A 15,887-nucleotide genomic window follows, 5' to 3' on the forward strand; every position below is an offset into this window, starting at 1 on the left:
TACACAACCTTGTCGATCTATGCTTATTTCTGGAGATTATGCAGAAGCTGGATTTGCAACAAGTTTTCATTGTTTGATAAAAAAAACCAATTAAATTTCAATGGTAATATTCGTATGTTTACTGTAATTTTTGTTTGCACGCAATGCAAAGCTCTAATAAAAAATCCAGAACTTAAAAAAAAAATTTCTTTTAAAAGAATGTTATTATCACAATCTAAAATAACAAAGTTTGTCAATGATATTACTTTCTCAATATAAATAAATGTATAAATCTCTTTTTTTATAATTTTTTTACAAGTATATAATCGTTTTATTGCAACTGCAGCTGCCTTCTTTTTCCTTTTGCAACTGCAGATAACGTAAGCATTTTAGCAATTACTAATTACTACTTTGTATATTTACGCCAATATAATATTTATAAATTACGGTTTTATAAAAATGGGGCTCGGTGATAAGACAGAATCATGTCTTCTTCTTGCTCCAGACATTGCTTACTTTGTTGTATATATATATGAAAATTGTATTTATTGTAGAAGGCGAAATAAACATATATATAAAAAAAAATGTATATATATATGTATATATATATATATATATATATATATATATAAATATATATATATATATATATATATATATATATATATATATATATATATATATATATATATATATATATATATATATATATATATATATATATATATATACATATATATATACATTTTTTTTTTAAATATGTTTATTTCGCCTTTTATTTGTTATTTTAGAATGTAATTACTATTTTTTATTTTTTTTTATTTTTTTATAAAACAATATGTATTTACAATTTTATAAAAATTACATTATTGTGTATTAATTACATACATCTCAGGTAATATAATATAAAGGTTTTAGAATTTAGACGTTTTTCAACTGTTTTTATATATATATACATACATATATATATATATATATACATACATATATATATATATATATATATATATATATATATATATATATATATATATATATATATATATATATATATATATATATATATATATATATATATATATATATATATATGTATATATATATAAAAACAGTTAAAAAACGTCTATATTCTAAAACCTTTATATTATATTACCCTGAGATGTATGTAATTAATACACAATAATGTATTTTTTATAAAATTGTAAATACTTATTGTTTTATGAAAAAGTAAAAAAATAAAAAAAATAGTAATTACATAACTGAAAATAAAAAATATAAACTTTTAATTAATAAATATAATGAAGCTATTTCACTCTACATACCAAGTAACACAAAATCATATCAGCCAAATAAAAACTCATGGGTTTCTAGTTAGGTTATGGAAGCTGCAAAAAAAAAGAGAGGACCAGAATCACATCAACTTATTAGAGCAGAATATAAGAAAGTAGCAAAAATTGTCACAAAAGTGGTGAAAAAAGCAAAACTTAACTACGAAGATGCGTTAACTTCTTCGTTTAAAAATAACTCAAAGAGACTCAGTTCTTATGTCAAAAGCAAAATTGAAACTCACGATAAAATCCATTTACTTGAAGACAGCAATGGATCGGTGACCGATAACATATTTAACATATGTAAGACACTCAATGATTATTTAAATACTGTATTTGAAGTAGAGCCACAAGGATCGCTACCTAATTTTTTAAACCGATCTCCAGCCACTTGCGATAAAGGAGTTGATTTTATCACCTATGAAATAGTCAAAAATAGACAGTTGAAACTCGATCCTTCAAAAGCAACAGGTCCTTATGGAATCCATTCTAGAGTCTTGAAAAATTGCGCAGAAGCTTTCACTGTCCCTTGAACCATGTTATTCAAGTCTTCTATTTTAACATTCTCTGTTCCAGATCATGGAGAAAAGCAGAAGTAATACCTATATTCAAAAAAGGAAGTAAGTTAAAGACAATCAACTACCGGGCAGTTTCCAAAACCTCGGTACCTTGTAAGGTGTTACAAGGCCTAATCCACAATTGAATTGTTATGGTCCGTTCTAGAACTTTCTAGATACAACAGAACATTCGAGAATCTTCCATAGAACCCTCTAGATATATAATAACTTTCCAGAATACTCTGTATCTTTCTAGGAACTTTCTATTTTACTATAAATATTAAGTTTGTGATATTATTTGCATTGGTATTCTGGAATCGAAAATAAAAGCTTTAGTAAAATCGAACTTTTCTTTGGATCTGTCAAGAAATATAACAGATTTTTGGCGACGAAGATCTCTCTATTTTCTAAAAACTACTCACGGAAGAAAAACACAGTGCTACTCTGGTAGCGATATTGGCAGAAATGCAGACACCATTGTCAAACTGCTAGAAGCCAATGAATCAAAGGGCACTCAAGATTTTGCTGCTTTTGATTCAAAAGCGGAATTATGGGTCGACTATCAGGAAAGATTCAAAACATTCGCTAAAGCTCGGGGTATAACAAGAAATAATAAAGCTGCTTATTTTCTCAGTTGTCAAACCCCAGTCATCTACAAACAGTTATGGAATCTTGCAAGCCAACAAGAGACTCCTTTGACAGGCAACCATCTTTCGTATAATCAAATTGCTCAATTCATGAAAGAACAATACAATCCAACCAAATTCCTTGTTCGTGAAAGATTCAAATTTTGGTCAAGCATTGGTCGAAATCAAGGTGAATCTATTCCACAACTGGTTGCTCGAATTCGACAATTGGCTGCAACATGCGACTTTGCTAACATCACAAATCCACTGGATGAAGCTCTTCGAACACATTTTATCTGCTCTATTAAAAATGAAGCAGTGCTCAAAGCTCTTTTCAAGTCCAAAAATGAAGATCTAACTTTCGCCAACGTCGTAGAAATAGCAACCGAAACCGAGGAGGCCGTCAAGGTAGCTAAGGAAACTGCTGTTGGTCCCTCAAAGTCTCCGATGTCTCTCTCAATCAATAAGTTGGGGGCAACATCAATCGGAATCCAAGTCCTCAACTCCTCGACAAAACAAGTCTTAGACTGAGTCAACCGCTTGTAGAAGTTGTGGCAAATTAACCCATGAATGCAAAAATTGCCGTTTCAAAGACGCCGAATGTAATTTTTGTGATAAAAGTGGTCACATTGAAGCAGTTTGTTTCAAGAAAAAGGCCGAATCCCGAACGACGGTCAAGCCTATATTCATTTATGGACTAAAGCACTTCGCCAAGTCAACCAAATCAATGTTGATGATGTGATTACACAAAATCTCCAAATCAGTGGGCATTCGATAAGATTTGAACTTGATACTGGAGCTCCTACCAATTTCATCACCCGCACTTTATGGCAAAGTTTGGGTAAACCACATCTTCAATAATCAGGTTTACAGTTCGAGTCAGCAAGCAAACATCAACTTCAATACTAGGGAAAGTTGAATTATCAGTTAAAGCTCCAATAACCTGTTACAAGATATGGTTCCACGTAACTTCTGTTCCTGGAATAAATCTTATTGGCCGATCGGGCATTCGGCTACTTGATCTTTCAGTTGATAAAAAGATTAGGAAATCATCCAAGAGTACTATTGCTAAGGTCTTTGAGCATCTCAAATCTGACACAGATCTCTAACAAAGGTGCAGAGTTCTATGTTGTGAGTTTCCAGAACATAGAACTCTGCACCCCAAGACCTGTACCTTTCGCTATTCAAGAAGATCTAGTTGACGCTTACGAAGCTGGTATCAAGCATTATGTTTGGAAAAGTACTCAATTCAACGACGAAGGTACACCTGTGGTTCCTATTTAAAAGAACGCGCTTCCGGGACAAACAAGACGAAATATTCGATTTTGTGGCGACTATTCAGTCTCCATTAATACTCAGCTAGAACCTCATCGCTACCCAATGCCGTTTCCAGAAGACCTGTTGCGCAAACTGCGTGGCGGTTACGGATACACAAAAATTGACCTGGCTGACGCTTATAATCAAATTCGTTTGGGTCCAATTTCTCAGAGACGACTGGCTCTCAGTACACATACTGGTGTTCTTCTTCAGCTACGTCTTCCATTTGGTATCACTTCAGCACCAGGGTACTTTCAAGAGACAATGGATAAATTAACAAGTGATCTACCTGGTGTTGCTGTCTATCTCGATGATATTCTCGTCAGTGGCAACAACGCAGCCGATCACATTTCCAACTTGCGTGGTCTTCTACAACGACTAAGTAAAAACGGACTACGCTGTCGTCTAGAAAAATGTATTTTCGCTAGTTCTTCGATCGAATATCTTGGCCATATGTTATTTTCAGAAGGTATTGCTAAAGGTAACAAAGTTGATGCTGTTTTGGCTATGCCAGTTCCTAAAGACGTTAACACACTGCGATCTTTTCTTGGTCAAGTACAGTTTTACGGCAAATTTCTTCCTCCAAATTTGTCTATGACATTAGACCCGCTCTATCGCCTAATTAAGAAAGATGTGCCGTGGCAGTGGACATCCGAACAACAGTCAGCTTTTGAAACTGTAAAACAGTTGTTATCATCTGATTCATTTCTGACTCACTTCGATCCTTCGAAACCGTTAGGAATGGCAACAGACGCTTCAGAAGTTGGTATTGGTGCCATATTGTTTCATCGATTGGCAGATGGCTCTGAACGTCCAAATGCAAATGTATCGAAGATTTTGACTGATTGTCAACGTCGCTACAGTCAAATTCACAAAGAAGCTTAGCAATAATTTTTGGTTTAAAAAAGTTTCATCAGTTTCTTTATGGTCGTCGTTTTACCATCGTCACTGATCATAAACCACTACTAGCTCTGTTTGATCCAACAAAGGCTACTCCAGCTATGGCAGCAAATAGACTGGCTCGATGTAATCTAACTTTCAGCCAATGCAATTACGAAATTGAGTTTCCTAAGACAGCTAAACACGGCAACGCTGACGCGCTCTGTCGATTCCCGGTTGACCATGATCGCAATTTTGATGGGGAGGTAAGTAGTGAAGAAAATTTAATGATTTGTGCGGTGAAAATCGTTAGCCGTAAAATCAATATGCATGATCCGAATATCCTGGTCCGCGAGTCGAGCAAAGATCCTGTCATCACTGCAGTTATTTGCAATGTTCGAGATGGTTGGGTCGAATCCGACAATAATGACGAGATACGGGAACTCCAAAAACTTTCCGAAGCTCTCTCAGTTTCAGGCAAATGCTTGTTCTATGGTCTACGTGTTGTCGTCCCCAAAACCCTTCAAGATCAAGTCTTGAAGATACTGCACCTAGGTCATTTCGGCATTCAACGAATGAAACAACTCGCACGATCTGCCGTATATTGGCCAGGGATTAATTCAGCTATCACTAATCTAGCACACCAATGTACTACCTGTACGGAAAATCAGAACCTTCCATCGAAACCGGCAGTCCATCCATGGATGCTACCAGAACGCCCTTGGAGTCGTTTACATCTGGATCATGCAATCAATTTCATGGGTACCAATTGGCTTATCATGATTAATGCTCTATCTAAATATCCATGTATTCATCCTACGTCTTCTATCAGTGCCAAATCTACCATTGATTTACTAGAAGAAGATTTTGCACACTTTGGTTATCCACATGCTCTGGTAACCGATAATTATTCCTCATTCACTTCTCAGGAATTTTGAGAATGGTGTTATAGTCGAGGTATCGTCCTGCTCAAAGGTGCTCCATATCACTCCGCAATAAATGGTGCTGCCGAACGACTAGTTCAAACTTTCAAAAAAGCCATGAAGAATCCAAACCAACCTCCTAGGAATGCTCTTCAAGAATTTCTCATGGTCTACCGCCGAAATCCTTCAGCAAATGGATCGTCCTCTTGTGAACTACTCAATGGCAGACAAATTCGGGCGCATATCGATTTGCTTTTGCCATCCCCTGTTCATTTACAACAATCAAAGCAATCTATGGACTCTTCCAAAGTTGTAAAGTTTTCAGTTGGAGACTTGGTTTATGCCAGATAGTTTAGCTCAAATAATGATTACAACTCAAGATGGATTACGACTGTTGTCACTGGAGTATGCGATCCTCAGTCTGTCATAGTGAAGACAGAGCCTGATGGTCTAATCTGGCATCGTCATATTGAACAACTCAGGCATCACCATGACTCCAAAAAAATAGAAGAATCAATAATAGTGCCGCCCGCTTTATTATCATGCGAACCTACTGATCCAGATAAAAAACAAATCAAAGCAAGACGATCTAGTAGATGCAAATCAAAGATTAATCAAAACGCTTGCTCTCCGTAAACCCAAGCTGGCGAGGAGATGTTATGGTCCATTCTAGAACTTTCTAGATACAGCAGAACATTCAAAAGTCTTCCATAGAACCCTCTAGATATATAATAACTTTCCAGAATATTCTGTATCTTTCTAGGAACTTTCTATTTTACTATAAATATTAAGTTTGTGATATTATTTGCATTGGTATTCTGGAATCGAAAATAAAAGCTTTACTAAAATCAAACTTTTCTTTGGATCTGTCAAGAAATATAACATGTATTATGCAACATTGTGTCAAAAACAAACTTATTACTCCAGCTCAGCATGGCTTTGTCAAACACAGGGGGTGCACAAAAAACCTATATTACTGATATTGTTACTGATGCCATCAATCAGGGTTTTACAGCAGACGTAATTTATACAGACTTTTCAAAAGCAAAAGACTCTATATAAACTGAAGGCATACGGCATTCACAGTCAACTACATAACTGGATAAAAAATTGGTGGACAAATAGAGAACAACGTCTCAAAATTGATAATACATTATTGCCATAGAGAAAAGTGTTTAGTGAAGTTCCTCAGAGTTCGGTTTTAGGACCGCTCCTTTTTGTGCTCTACATTAACGATTTACCGGACTTAATTTTGAGTCATATAAAAATGTATGCAGACGACAGCAAGATCATAGGTATTATCAAGTCTGAAAAAGATGCACTATGTCTTCAAAAATCTTGACACAGCTGTTAAATGGTCAAAAAAATGGCTTATGTCATTTAACATTGAAAAATGCAAAGTTACAATATTTAATACAATATTTACAAATATATCAATAAGAAAAATTACATGCAAAGAAATCGTTAAAAAAAATAAAAATAAAGAGTAAAGATAAAGAACGTGGATACTCAAAGAAGACCATATAGGTCTTGTCACCGAGAACCGCTGTTGAAGAACTTTGAACTTAATTTAGATTTTAGAAGAATAAATAATAAATACAAAATTTAAACTTTTCTTTAGTTATGATCTTTATGGCTTGAATTAAAATACCAATTCTTCTGAACCGCATGACTCAAGCGAAAACAATAATATCATAATATTCTTGATAAACAAATACGTCTCGCATCTTACTCGCATCTATACGATCACTGATTCTTGTTGCTCAAATGTATCTTACAATTACACTAATCTTAATTGTTAATTAATTAATAAATAAACGAAAATAATAAGAATATGATTGCACTAGATACATCCAAATGCACTTTAAGGTTGTCTAAAAGATTGTGTAGAAGAATTTACTAAATGTTGGTGCGTTTACGTTTACGTTTACGCTTCCACCGACAAAAATGCTAAACCACTGTCAAAGGATGGTTAAATTTCAAAAGTCTCATACATACAATATTTGCAGATACATCCATTCACATACATCAACTTTTTTTTTTTTTTCATAATTTTTATTTTTATTTATTTAAAGTTATGCACATGGGCAAAATATAAAATGAGCCAAACCATATATATATATATACTATGGAATCACAAAATGGTCATTGAAAACAACTCAAAACCACAGCAAAAGAATGCAATTTGGGGGTTATAGTATTTAATAATCTTAAAGTGAAGTTGCAAGATGAGCACGCAGCTGGAATTGGAAATAGTGTGTTAGGGAAGTTTAAAAAAGGATTCAGAAGTTGTGGTTTAATTCTTTGGCGTTTCCGATATACTACTTATATCCGACCATTATAAGATTTGCTGTCCCAGCGTGATCTCCTCAATTCTTTGGAGATATAAATACAATAAAAAAGTTTAACATCGAACCACAAAATGGAATAAGTCAATCAGTCACCTGAAGTACAAGATACGTTTTACAGGGCTTAATTTGAAAGCCGCCGCACGCGTATGGACCTTATACAATATTGCAAAATAATTAATGGAATTGATTCAATCAATTTTCTGGCGCCACAAACCACATCAGCGTATTAAAGATCTAAGTATAGTTTAAGAATAAGGAGCCATGCCTTTGAACTTGCCGTCGAAAAAAATTTGAAACATAATGAAAGACGCAATTTTTTCACTAATCAAATAGTTAAAAACTGAATTTCTTTATTAATTACCACAGTAAACACACCATCACTCATGTATATTAGTATATTTTCAATTGAAAAGACATCAAGCCGATGCCGTTTATTTATGGAACATTTGTTAATTTATTTGTTTATTGGTTATTAGGTGAATCGTTGTCGATGTGATGCTGATATAAAAGTTGCGGTTACGAAATCGGCCGACCGACATCCGCCTAATATCTTGGATGTTGTTATAAAAATATATGGAATAAAAAAATTATTAATAACAAACTTTGCTGAAAATTTGAGAGTTCAAGAAGGTAAGAACTGTAATCAATACTTTTTCTCTTACTACGTATTATATTCTAAAAATATATTTAAAAAAGATAAAAGTTTATAGATTACAGATATATATTTAGGATAACTAAAAACAGAAATTTAGAGAGTACAATAAATTTTAAATTGTAGGATAAAGTTGTTTCACTACATTTCATTAAAGCGTACATTTTTTTAATAAGTTTTAGCTCCTAATCAGATGTTTTTTGGATCTCCTTTTTCCCTCTTTTAACCTACCAAGTGCTTTTTGTTTTTTATTTGTTTTCAAAATAAATTCCAATGTTGCTAGAAATCGTATCAGCTATTGAAGCACTTTAAAACGAATTGATCAAAACGTTTGTTGCTACGCGTTACTTTATAATGTTTGTTTGTCGTAGTCGTTAACTACTAGATTTGTTTTAGTTTCAAGAAATGGCTTAATAAGAAAATAAAAATCTGCGGTTTTAAAAAAGTAAATTACATTTCTTCGCAAATGCAACGTAAGATTTAATTTTTAATATACTCCTTTTTTTTAAAAATGAAAATCTTATTTTAAGTGTTTTTTTCTACTAATATATAAGAATTCAACTGTAAAGTTGAATATCAAAAAATAAGTTTTGTTAATTTTATATGATTTAAATAAAAAAAATTTAAAATCTAAAAGGTTTTAGCCACCCAATAATTTAACATCCCGGTGTCATTAGAAATCGTTTTACAAATATTACGACAAAACAAAATCCTGCTCGAGATATCATCTTACGTCAGGTGGATAGTGACTTAAAAGGGCTTACTGGTTTGGATAACTTTTTCTTTAGTTTGCAGAAATCTTTGTACATAAAACTACAACAAGATTGTTTTAAATTTGAAAAACTGTTACAAAAATTAAAAAAAAAGAGTTTTTGACTCAAAATAAAAAATTGAAATTGACCTCTTCGCTTAAAGAAAGATGTTGTTGCGAAACGATATGACATCTTTACCTGTAAAGATGTCAAACCGTTGCATAGGTATGGAATTAGTCTATTAAAAAATAGAAGTTTTAAACAAATTTTTGGTGTTTCATTTACAAAAGTTTCATCTTCTAAAAAATAAAATTTATTTAGTTTGTGCAACCAAGTACTTTCAAGAAGAGCTCCTGTGGGTTTATGTTGAGACCTCTACCCAGTTGGCACAGTACGTTTTTAAAACGTTCTTTGGACGTTTTTATTAGGTTTAAACCTTATAAAAACGTCTAAAAAACGTTTTAAAAACGTTTTAAAAACGTACCGTGCCCACTGGGTAGTCATATTCAACCCTTTTTTTTCTTTAAATAACTACAAACTTAACAACAAAGATTATAGGGGCTTAGAAAACAATTAGTTTAGGATGCCAAAAACACAATCAATTTAGATTACCTAAGTAAATGTTTATTACAGTGTTTATTTACTTTATTTGTTTATCATCATCATTATTATTATTTTTACTATTATTACACTTATTATTGTTACTATATTTGTTTATTAGCTAAATGAATTAAATAAGCATCTTGTTTTATAACAAATTATAAAGAAATAAAGATCTTCTAATTTTTCAGGGAATCCTTGCTAGCTTGGGGTAGTCCAGGGGTTGTTCCTTAAGGTTATTGGAGCTTTAAATATATCTAATATGCACTAAAAATACATCTGTGACTAGTCTTAGATATATTTGTTAGACGTCTTAAGTTCAAATATTTAGTACATGTTTATTATGTAGTTATATATGACGAACTGTTTTACAAAATCTTCAATAATATAAACCATTAATTATATTTTTAAAAATGCGCATACGCATATGCGCATCTTGCGCAAGATGACTGTAGCTCAAGAAAAAATGATTAAAAAATAATTTTAAAATAAAATAACTAAAAAATGATTTTAAAATACAACATAAAACTCTTTTTTTTTCTTTTTTTTTCCTAACAAAAGAGTTTTTTTTATATTGGTTTTAATTCCTGTGTTTTTAAATTTCCTGTACTTTCCATTCCTCGCCTTTCACCCACTTGCTTTATGTTTTTCGTGAATTTCTATTTTTATTTTAAATGAAAAAAATATACTTTTAATGCATCTAACACAATCCAAAAAATATTTTATTATTATTATTATTAACGATTATGTTAAGTAGAAAAATTAGAATTAAAACTGTTGTTGTTTTAAGTATAATAACCAATCATAATTTGTCATAACTGCTTAGACGCTTTACGGACGTTTTAAATATAAACCCTAAAATACAAACACATGAAAAAAGTGAGAGACATATTTTAGGATTTGCAAAAAAATAGTTGTATTAAAAATATACTATTACAATAATAATATCCACTCATATAACATCTATGCGTACTAATACTTAGGTTTTATAATAGATTGATCTTTTTATTTTATTTTTAGTTGTAAAAAAATGTTGAGAAATTAGATGCTTTCAAGATTTGAGATTAAAAAACAGGTAGAGTCAACAAATAAAAATGGGTTCTGTTTGTTCTTCACGAAGAACACCTATAGTAGTGACAGAAATGAAACCAGAACATAATCAGAATGAAAACCAGACACAATCGGAATCCAATGGTCAATTAAAAAAATATACACAAAAACAAGAGCCTCAAAAAAACGTTTCTTTTAAAAAACCCTCAATTGATGAAGCCATAGAAAGCAGCAACTCAATAAAAAGCAGCAACAAAAACCTACTTCAAGATAACGAAGTTCAGGAAAACGAGGAAAAAAAACCTGAACATGTAAAACAACAAGAATCAAAAAAACAATCATTGGCAATTTTTACAAATAATAACGTTGCAGAAAAAGAAGATAGCAAACTTGTTAAAGAACAAATTGAAACGTTTAGTTTAGATACAGTAAATAAAAATGACATAAAAATAAATCAAAGTGCTATTTTACTTAATGACTCTGTAAAAAATCAGTTTCGTATATATTCAAAAAGTTCTGAACTAAAATCGGACAAATTAATTGTACTTCATTTTAACGATGTTTATAACATAGAACCACGCGATATGGAACCTGTTGGCGGTGCAGCACGTTTTGTAACTAAAGTGAAAAGTTTCCAAAACGAACCATTGATTTTATTCAGCGGAGACTGCTTGAACCCATCACTAAGTATTTTTATTGCTATTTATTTTAATTTTACTATTAAAATTTTGTTGCTGTCCGGTTTTGAGAAATTCTGATCTTGAGTATTTCTGGTCTTGACTAAATTGGTGAAAGTAGTAAAATTTTGCAAAAATCAAATAATTTTTTTTATAGAACTATTTGCTTAGAAACTTTTAGACTACAACTAACAAGCTCTTGGTGGTAGTCTAAGTACCAAAGCCATTAACAATGGTTGTTATTACTTGTTATTGTTGCTGATTTTGTTTTTGCTTTTAATGTTACTGTTTGTTGTTATTGTTGTTGTCGTTGCTTTTACTGTTGTTTTTGCCGTAGTTTTGTTGTTGTTGTTGTCTTAACTTTGTTGTTGTTGTTGTTTTTGCAGTTATATTGTTGTAGTTGTTGTTGTTGTTAAGGTTGCTGTTGTTGTTGTCGTTGTTTTTGTTATTGTTGTTTATTTTTTTTTGTTAGCATTACTATTAAGAGCGTAAACTTGTTTTAAAATAAAAGAAGGGGCTTTGATGAGATTTACGGATTTAAAAGTTATCTTAACAATTAATGTAAAAAAAAAAAAAAAAAAAAAATTGTTGATGACTGGTTGTTCAAGACTAAATATCTTGGAATATAACATTAAATCAGTAAAAAAAATAGTTTCCAAAACTAACACAAAGTAAGTAAAATGTATAGCATAGTCTATATAAAACAAATTCAAAAGATCTTTTTATTATAAACATGTTTTAACATACAATAAGTACTAATTCAATGACCGCAGTGAGTTGTACCTAAGTGACCACAATTATAGTCTATACCTAGGGTTTAAGTATAAAATGCACACAAAATCGTCATAACAATGTCTAAACACATTTCAAGCACTATAACTAAAGTTTGCTTTTGGTAATGCACAATACCTCGGTGCCGGTTGCAGATTTTTAGCGTAAAAACCAAACTTAAAATATGATTAAATATCTTTTTATGCCTCACCTTTAAATTATTCAAATCTGATTTATTGCAAAAATAAGATAACTAACTTATTGAGAATATTGTCATATTACAAGTACTAGAATTTTTTTTACTTTTTTTTTCCACAAGATTTGTAAATAAAAAGAGGAAAATGAATCTTCGGCTTGTTTAGTGAGCAGCGTAACTAAAGGCAAACAAATGATTCCTGTAATGAATGCAATCGGTGTAAACGCAGCCTTATACGGAAATCATGATTTTGGTAATTTTTTTTTCTCTTATTGTAAAAATAAATAAACTATTTTAAATATAAATTTAGAAACATTTTATGATATTATTTACTCATAGACAATATTTATAAATTTCTTATTTACAGTATTAATTTATAATTTATAATATTAATCAATTTAATTTTAGATTTTGGAGTAGATCAATTAATTAACTTTAAAAGAAAAACAAACTTTCCTTGGCTTATTAGTAATGTTAAGGATAAAATCACAAAAACACTTTTAGCTGATGGTTTACGAACTGTTGTTGCTGAGTGGCATGGACACAAAGTTAGTATGCTTGTTAATATGTATAAATTGATTTTTAGTTAGCGTAAAATAAGAAGAAGGCTACCTGTATTGTGGCTCCCGTCCATTTCTTCCCCCGCAAAAATTTAGTATTTTAAATTGATATTATATTTTTCTGACTGCATTTAAACTTTTTTGTTTTGGGGTGTCATGCATACCATATATATGTTAGAAATTTTAAATATCTTTATAAAAAGACAACCTTTTTATAAAGATAATTAAACGTGAAAAAAATGTTTTATGCAGGGCTGGAACAACCGCAGGCACATTTATGACCACAGAAATAATAACCACAACGCAAAGTCTTATTAACCGCAACACAAAAGATGTGGTTGAGAGTATCTCAGTTTTTAAACTTCAAACTCACTAGTTTATTGATTGCTGAAAGACATTCAAAACTCTTAGAAAAAAGCAAACTTTTATGTTTTTTTAAAAATGTTAATTCACCTCCCAAGGCCAAGAAGGCCACTACAGTTGAGGAGGCTACTTTAATTGCGGTTACAGGACTCTCTCAACTATATAACTCCGAAACACAAACCTTGACGAACAAGACCGCTGAGAAACAAGTTGAGCGCGGTACTATCAGGGACGTGGTGGGAATCGAAATCGGAACTTCTCGCTTATGAAGCGAACGTTCTACTACTACAGCACACCTGACCTGGTTTAATATGTTTAAGCCTTGTCGGGTAAAGACCAAGTTAACATTATACTTCATTTTTTCTATCAATTTAAATTCATAATAACTATTTTTAGTAATTTCCTTAACAATGTTAATGGCTTTTCTTTCAATATATTGTCTTTGTTTATTATTTGTAATTTTTGCTGTTCTTTTTCATATTGCTTTTACGTTATCATCATTAGTAAAAAAAAGCTGTTGTTTTTTTTACAATTCCTTTCATCATTAGTTATTGTTTTTTTACTCTCGTTATCATTTGTTAACTAGTAGATTTTTTTTTTTTTTTAAGATAACTAATAGCAACTTAATTTAAATTGTCATTTAAATGCCGAAGGAGAAACTTTCTTCAGAAGCGCGGAAAAATACCTTTGTGTCAATTGACGCGTATTTCGTAACATTGTAATAAGGATGTGAAATCTTGTATTTCATCTCAAAAATTAGGCTCTCATGACTTCTGGAGAATCTTTAACAGTATCAATAATAAGTGCAAATCTGTTATTCCACCTCTCTTGTATGGTTTAGATTTTGTCACCTGACCTATAGACAAAGCTGAATTGTTGCTAAGAACTTTTCTCCAATATCGTCTCTTGATTGCACTAGTTGCGTTCTACCTGATATAGCTGACAAACAGGTTGATCTATTACTTAACATTTGTATCACTACAGGTTCTGTATCTAAAGTGATTTCCTGCTTGGACACTTCTATAGCTTGTGGTTTGGACAATGTACCTGTAAAGTCTTACAGAAGTGTTCTCCGGAGCTGTTATCTATACTTTCAAAACTATTTAACAAGTGCTTATCCAGCATGCTGTTATCCCTATTTTAAAAATTCTGGAGAATTATCTGACTTGTCTAACTGTCCCATTAGTCTTCTTCCTATCATAAGCAAGGTTTTTGAATCTTTAATTAACAAACATTTAATCTCTCATCTTGAATCTAATAACTTACTTTCTGATCATCAATATATATTTTGATCCTCATCGTTCTACAGCTGATTTGCTAACTTTAATAACCGATAGGTTTTGTCGTGCATTAGATAGAGATGGAGAGGTTAAGGCTATTACACTTGACATTTCTAAAGCTTTTGATAAAGTTTTGCATGCTGGTCTTCTCCATAAGCTTTTTTCTTATGGTGTATCAGGTAACATCTTTAAGATTATTGAATTTATCCTTTCCAATCGTAGTATAAAATTTGTCCTTGATGGACAGCACTCTTCTTCATATCCTGTAAATTCAGGGGTTCCTCAAAGTTTTATTCTTGGCCCTATACACTTTTTAATTTACATTAACGAACTTTCAGATATTCTCACATCTAAGGTAGCATTTTTCGCTGTTGATACTACCATTTATTCTTGTCCTGATAAGAAGCTAACACTCTTCGATTGGTTGGAGGGGACATTTGAGCTTGAAAAGGATCTCATATGGAAACCATATATCAGATCTATTGCAAAATTAGCACCTGCTAAGGTTGCTTCTTTTTATTTTGTTTGACACTTTCTTTCTCCGGATTCTATTCTTTATATCTATAAATCTCAAATATTTCCTTGTATGGAATACTGTTGCCATTTCAGAGGCAGATGATGCCCAATGATGATTCCAATGATGCCCTTTCTGCCCTTTCTCTTTTAGACAAGGCACAAAAATGCATTGTAAACATAGTCGGACCTGCTCTTGTAGCCAACCTCTAACCATTATTACAATAGACCTGACCCTACATTATTAAAATAACCTGACCTAGTTAAGGAACTTTGTAAAAGTTTAAATCAATTTGATGGAACTTAGATTTATAAAACTTTGTTTTGTGAAAAAAAAATGGCAACTTTGGATACTTAACTACATATTAATCTTGACTTTTTCTTGTTAATAAAAACCCATACAATTAGGCTAATCTAATTTTTTCATATATATAATTTTTATTTAAAACATTGAGTTCTTCAGTTCGAGTGAATGTCACCAAAGGGTTGTTAAAAAATATATACCAAAGGGTG

The 15,887-nt window shown here is 31.5% G+C and overlaps 1 protein-coding gene across 2 annotated transcripts in view; it reads left to right on the plus strand.

Moving 5' to 3' along the window:
* Window positions 1-8,347: 8,347 nt before the first annotated feature.
* The window catches only part of LOC136071989 (5'-nucleotidase-like), a 32,866-nt gene continuing 25,326 nt past the window's right edge, over window positions 8,348-15,887 (plus strand). Inside the window, exons 1-4 of one of the 2 annotated variants that reach the window (XM_065818991.1) lie at window positions 8,348-8,590; window positions 10,985-11,701; window positions 12,825-12,911; window positions 13,067-13,206. In XM_065818991.1, coding sequence (XP_065675063.1) covers window positions 11,059-11,701; window positions 12,825-12,911; window positions 13,067-13,206 — 870 coding nt within the window. In that variant the 5' untranslated portion in view covers window positions 8,348-8,590; window positions 10,985-11,058. Of the gene's footprint in view, window positions 8,591-8,912; window positions 9,086-10,984; window positions 11,702-12,824; window positions 12,912-13,066; window positions 13,207-15,887 lie in introns of those variants that run through there. The other variant, XM_065818990.1, reaches the window with a different exon arrangement.

The sequence above is a fragment of the Hydra vulgaris genome, chromosome 15 (assembly GCF_038396675.1).
Source record: "Hydra vulgaris chromosome 15, alternate assembly HydraT2T_AEP".
Lineage (NCBI taxonomy): Eukaryota > Metazoa > Cnidaria > Hydrozoa > Anthoathecata > Hydridae > Hydra > Hydra vulgaris.